This window comes from Lontra canadensis, unplaced genomic scaffold (genome assembly GCF_010015895.1).
Source record: "Lontra canadensis isolate GAN:19392208 unplaced genomic scaffold, GSC_riverotter_1.0 scaffold711, whole genome shotgun sequence".
NCBI lineage: Eukaryota > Metazoa > Chordata > Mammalia > Carnivora > Mustelidae > Lontra > Lontra canadensis.
In genome coordinates this window covers 1-6,088 of record NW_022631695.1, presented here as the reverse complement: position 1 = coordinate 6,088, position 6,088 = coordinate 1, and the positions used below count along the sequence as shown (strand labels likewise).

Here is a 6,088-nt window from a genome sequence, read left to right as displayed (position 1 = left end):
CCCTATGCTTAGTTGTTAACTGATAAATACGTGCAAAAAGGTGAATCAAAGACCACCCCACAGCTGAGCGTTCTTCTAGGTGAACAGCATGCTGATATCGTTACAAAAGGAAAATTTAAGTCTTATTTAATGCTAATAAACACATTACTATATCATAAATTTGTGGTGTTTTTTTTTTAAAAGATTTAATTTATTTGACAGAGATTACAAGTAGGCAGAGAAGCAGGCAGGGGATGGGGTGAAGCAGGCTCCCCACTGAGCAGAGAGCCACACATGGGGCTCGATTCCAGGACCCTGAGACCATGACCTGAGCCAAAGGCAGAGGCCTTCACCCACTGAGCCACCCAGGCACCCCTAGGATTTTTATTTTTTTAAGTAATCTCTACACCCAGCGAACATGGGGCTCGAACTCACAACCCTGAGATGAAAAGTTACACACTGTACTGATTGAGCCAGCCAAGCACCCCAATCATAAATTTGTGTCTAGTTTTGTTTTAAGATTGCATTTATTTGCCAGAGAGGGAGAGCACAAACAGGGAAGCAGCAGGCAGAGGGAGAAGCAGGCTCCCCACTGAGTAAGGAGCCTGATGCAGAATTGGATTCCAGGACCCTGGGATCATGACCTGAGTCAAAGGCAGATGCTTGACTGACTGAGCCACCCAGGTGTCCCATAAGTTTGTGTTTTAAATATATTTTGGTTATAATTCTCTTCCTTGTAAACTTCGGCAATTTTAAAATGTTTCCAAAAGCACTATTCTGAGAAAGCGTAGAAAGCGTCCGTAGCTTTCATCAGAGTGCCAGAAGGGGTCTGTGTGCCAAAAAGGGGGGGGAACTAAAAACCCCTATTCCAAAAAGTTTTAGAGCTATTAACGCAGGTACTATGCACAGCAGCCCATTTTGCAGTCCAGCTGAGGCTCGGCAGCTAAGAAGCTGCGGAGCTGACATTTGCAGTCGGGGCTCTGGCTCCCTAACCTCTCTGTGCTTTGCTGCTGCACTCCCTGCTCACCTTTCTTTTTCTTTTCTTTCTTTTTTTCTTTTTTGAGAAGCCTAAAGGTCAAAGGGCAGTTTGGGACGGGATCCTTGGGTCTTACAGCAGGGACACCGCCTCGGGTAGGGATGCGGAGTAGCCAGAGGACGCCTGGAGGGCGGGGTAGGAGGCGGGCCAGTGGCAGGCCAATGGAGGTCGCAGCGCCTCACCTGGCGGTCCAAGTTGGGCCCAGGTGTGCCGGTGGCTCCGCCCCGCGCCCGGCCCAGGTCCCTCCTCAGGCCGGACTCCGCGGGCGGAAATTCCTGCGCGGGCGGGACCCGGCGGGAGCAGATCCCAGCGGGCGGTCTCGGCCATGGAACCAGTGGCGACCTGGACCCCCGGGAAGGTGGCAGCTTGGCTGAGAGGTGGGCCTGGGCAGAATCGGGCTTGAGGGGCACTGCGAGGGGAGAGGGAAAGGAAGAAAGGACGAACCAGGTCTGTCGGTTAGTCAACAAGTCATGTATAGACCGTCTGCCAGGTACCCGGTACTGTGCTAGGCAGAAGGATCGGCGGCATGACCCCGGGGGCCCCGAGAACTCAGAAGGGGTCTCCCGGCGCCCCAACAACGCCGGTGGCGGCCAGGGTGGCGGCGGGGAGGCGGAGGTGGTGTCAGGAAAACAGAGAGGCGGCCCCAGCGCGCCTCCGCCCACTCAATCTCCTTTATCTTCCCTCGGCCCCAGGGCTCTGTGGGCTGTTCTTAAACCCATTTTTCAGAAACGGAAACTAACGCACTGAGCCAGGAAGTGATTTCCTTGGGCTTTGGAATAGGCCCGGTCCTCCTGTCTTTTCCTTTGTCCCACCTTGAGGTTCCCAGTGAAAGAAACAGAAGGCCCAGCCAGACCGAAGGGGTTGGCACAGCCCCACCCTGGGGGCCTCCAGGGAGGACATGCTGACCAGCGTCAGTGAGCCCCAATGGGTGGGAAACGGCCCAGACTGCAGTTAGGAGAGGGGAGGGGAGGGGAGTCCTGACAGCCTTTCTGGGAGGGAAGCTCCCAACGGAGTGGAGGGGAACGGAGGACTCTGCTGGCAGGCTCAGGGCTCAGAGCGACCAGCCCTTGGAAAGCAGGAATTCAGGCCTGGAGTCAGACTCCCAGGCCGACCTCCAGGCCCCTCCCCTCCGCTCACCAGCTCTGCGACCAGAGGTCTCAGTTTCTCCATCTCTAAGATGAGAGAGTCTGCAACTATATCATGAGGTAGACAAAATGAGACAATCATGGCAGGAGCCTAGCCTGTGTGGCTCAGTGTAGGAGGCTTTGGGGAGGAAGGCAGAGCAGCAGGGTCACTGCACAGGGCAGAGGGGCTGTCCAGGGGCTGTATACCTGGAGAAACAGGTGTGGGAACTCGCAGTCCAGTGTTCTTAATGTCACCCGGGGAATGAAGGAGAAATATTAATGACACTCACACTCCCTGGTGATGGAGCCTGACTTGGAATGGAAGGAATTCCTTCAAAGGGTGAGCAAGCTACTTACTCCTTTTTTTTTTTTTAAGATTTTATTTATTTATTTGACAGAGATCACAAGTAGGCAGAGAGGCAGGCAGAGAGAGGAAGGGAAGCAGGTTCCCTGCTGAGCAGAGAGCCCGATGCACAGCTCCATCCCAGGACCCTGGGATTGTGACCTGAGCGGAAGGCAGAGGCTTTAAACCACTGAGCCACCCAGGTGCCCTGCTACTTACTCTTTGTATCAGTTTGCCCACCTGTAAAGTGGGGATGACAGTAGTCATTACCTTCTACACTCAGTGAGCACCAAATATGTTAACATGTAGATCGCCCTTGAAATTTTGCCTAGCCCATAATAAGCTTTTAATAGATGTTATTCCTATTTTTGGTCTGCCTTGTCTACCCTGTGCCAGGCATGGGCTAGAGTTCAAGATGGACAGTTATTTATGGCCCAGAACTTGAGTGGCAGTGGGAGCAGGAGAGCCCTGGACCCACCCTGGGGAGTTATGGAAGGCTTCCTGGAGGGAGTTGTATTAAAAAGGCAGGTAAAGTAGCTAGAACCACCCAGGCAGAAGAAATAGCACATATGAAGACCCTGAGGCAAAAGAGCATTCCAGGAGCCCCAGGCAGTTCGTGCTCTGGATCTAAAGTATTGAGTTCGAGGGGCTGTGGCAGGGGGTGAGACTGGAGAGGCAGGTGGCGGCCTGCTCATACAAGGCCTTGTAGGTCAGGGGAAAGAGTCTGCTAATGATATAATCGGAGATGTCACTGCCGTGATCCAGGGAATGGGCCAACCGCTTGACATGCATCCTGTCATTTGGTACCCACTGGATCAGAAAATAGGTGCTTACATTACTGCCATTTCCCAGCTGAGGCACAAAGCAGTTATGTTACTCACTCAGTAGTCTCATCTGTGAAATGGGCAGAACCCAGCCTGGGTCCCAGGATTGTGGTTAGGAACAGATGGGAGAGAAAGGGACTTTGTGGGAGTGAGGAAGTGGACTGAGAGTCCACGGCAGCCCTGTCCTCCCTCCAGGCCTCGATGACTCCCTGCAGGATTACTGCTTTGAGGACTGGGAGCTGCCCGGGAAGTACCTGCTCCAGCTCTGTCCCCGCAGCCTTGAGGCCCTGACTGTGTGGCCTCTCGGCCACCAGGAGCTCATCCTAGAAGGGGTGGAACAGCTCCGGGCCCTGGTGAGTGAATGAATGGTGGCCACGCTGGCCGAGAATGGGGGGCTGGCCGCTGCCAGGAGATAACCTGCCTTTTTTCTGGCCCAGAGCTCTGGGCTGCAGACGGAGAACCTTCAGAGCCTGACAGAGGGGCTGCTCCAGAGGACATATGCTTTCCAGAGCTTAGTCCAGGGCCGCCTGGAAGGCTGTGCCAAGACCCCTGCTGATGTCCTCAGTGCAGCCGTGGAGCTGGTGCATGAGGCCCATACCCTCCTTTTCTGGCTCACCAGGTACCTAAAACCCTACTGGGGAGGGGACCCTTCTCATCCTTGACCTCCTCTGCGGCCTGGGAGAGAATAGAGCTAGGCTGTTGTTCAGATGTTGTAGAGACGGGCAAAGAGGTTATTTGGTCCATGCAAAGGCACTGGGGCGCCTGGGTTCCCATCCACCCCGCAGCTCGTAATCATAACTGTCCCGACACTGCATGGAGAGCTTCTCCACTCCCTTCAGCCGCTGCTGCTGGTCCCACAGATGCCAGCTCAAATGTCACTCCTCTGGGAAGCCTTCCTGTTGTAGGTTCTCAGAGCTCCCTACATCTCACAGCGCCTGGAGTTATATCATTATTGATGTAATCATGTGTATAAGGTCTACCTAGTCCTTAGAATAGGGCGTGGCACATCCTGGGTTCTTGACAGATGAGTCCTGTGCTAAGTTTTAAGCTCTGTCGATGTATTAGTTCTCTCCTTTACCCCAAGCAAAACCCGCCAGAGCAGACATCCCCCCCCACCCCCACCTCCCGTGTGGCAGACCAGTAGTTGCCTATGAGTGGTTCCATGACTGACTGGTCATCACAGCCCCCTAACCACTGTCCTTACCATCCTTACCCCTGCCAGGTACCTCTTCTCCCACTTAAATGACTTCTCGGCCTGCCAGAAGATTGGGGAGTTGTGCGGGGAGCTGGGCCAGGCCTTGCAGGAGGTAGGAAAACCAAGGGCCAGGCTTGGCCCAGGCCGTAACAGACCAAGTCAGGCTAGAGCTTTTTATAACCTGTGAATCAGCACAGGATGGCATGTGGGGGTTGGGAAGAGACAGAGGCAGGAAGAAAGGAGGCCTGGCCACGGGGTAGGGGGCGATGGGGGTGTGGGGTCTTCTAGCTGGCAGGGGCGGCTCAGAAAGTTCGGCTCTGGGGATGGGGGTGGAGGGGGGAGGGTATGTATGGTGATTTCTGGGGCTTGGCATCAGCTGAACGAGACCCTGGAGCCAAATGTCTGAGGCCTTGTCATTCTGGGAAGAGACCAGCATTCAGGTCACAGGGAGGGACCACTGCAAAGCCCACCCTGCCCTCGGGCAAAGCCAGTGCTCCTGCCTCAGGGAAGGCTGTTGCCCTCTCTGCTTCCAGGACAGTCCGGCGGCCGAGAGGGAGAGCAAAGTCCTGAGGATTGTGAGTGTGGCTTCAGTTGAGTGGGGGGGTTGGGGTGGCGGTGGGATGGGACTCAAGGCTCAGCCTCCCATGCCCCCTCCCCCAGTGCAGCCACGTGGCTGGGATCTGCCACCACATCCTGTGCTGCAGCCCCCAGGAGCTGCTGGAGCAGAGGGCCCTGCTGGAGCGCGTGCAGCTGGACGACCCTTTGGTGAGCGCTGACCTCTCAGCAGCCTTGTCTGGGCCCTGAAATATGGTTCTAGGAGCCCCCGGAATGCTGTACTGTTACGGCTGGGGTCTTAGGTCATTAAGTACTTTCTCCAGTCCTGGGGGGCTTTAGCTGATGTGGTCTCAGGGGACACATTCCAGCCCTAGGACACAGATGTGGCAGGTTAGGGGACTGGGGAAAGGACACGGACTTAGTTGCTTTAAGCTTTGACTGGTTGAAAACACCAGAGCCCCCAGCACTGCCCCTGTCCTGCCCCAGCCCTACTGATCCCTTCAGGAGGGCGGCTGAGGATCTGAGACCTCATTAGTGAGCAAGCCCAGCCTCCTCCTGGCCCTTATTAGAGGAGGCGCCAGGGGCCCAGAGAGGAGTGACAGGCCCAAAGTCACACAGCAAGTTGGGCAGCACCTACCTGGAGCCAGCTGTCCCCCCAGCTCCACCCACAGAATACTCCTGGCCCCCCAGCACTCAGTGACTACAGCCTCTGCTTGGGCAGGGCCTGGAAATCCACACCACCAGTAACTGCCTGCACTTCGTGTCCCGTGTGGGCCCCCAGGTGAGAATCCTACGCCCTTCTCAGTTGCCCGCCCCAAGGCCCTACTCTCCAGTTGAGCCCGCTTCAGGCCTGTGGAGAGTGAACCCCATAAGCCCCACCCCACATACCAGGTCGCTGCTGACTCCCGGCTGCAGATCCTGCCTGGAGACGAGATTGTCCAGGTCAATGAGCAGGTGGTGGTGAGTGAGGAGGAAAGGGATGTGGCTGTTCGTGGCGGAGGGGAGGTGAGGGTGGGGGGTGGGGTGGGGGGG

General features: G+C 55.8%; 1 protein-coding gene across 1 annotated transcript; it reads left to right on the top strand.

The window, feature by feature from the left end:
- Positions 1 to 1,158: 1,158 nt before the first annotated feature.
- Positions 1,159 to 6,061, top strand: LOC116863211 (connector enhancer of kinase suppressor of ras 1-like; the record flags this gene model as incomplete). The annotated part of the gene is made up of 8 exons (XM_032850702.1): positions 1,159 to 1,392; positions 3,502 to 3,659; positions 3,744 to 3,925; positions 4,529 to 4,613; positions 5,035 to 5,076; positions 5,162 to 5,266; positions 5,778 to 5,837; positions 5,948 to 6,061. Coding segments are annotated over exons 1-8 (798 nt in total), but the record flags the coding sequence as incomplete, so codon positions are not given.
- Between the last annotated feature and the right edge of the window lie 27 nt (positions 6,062 to 6,088).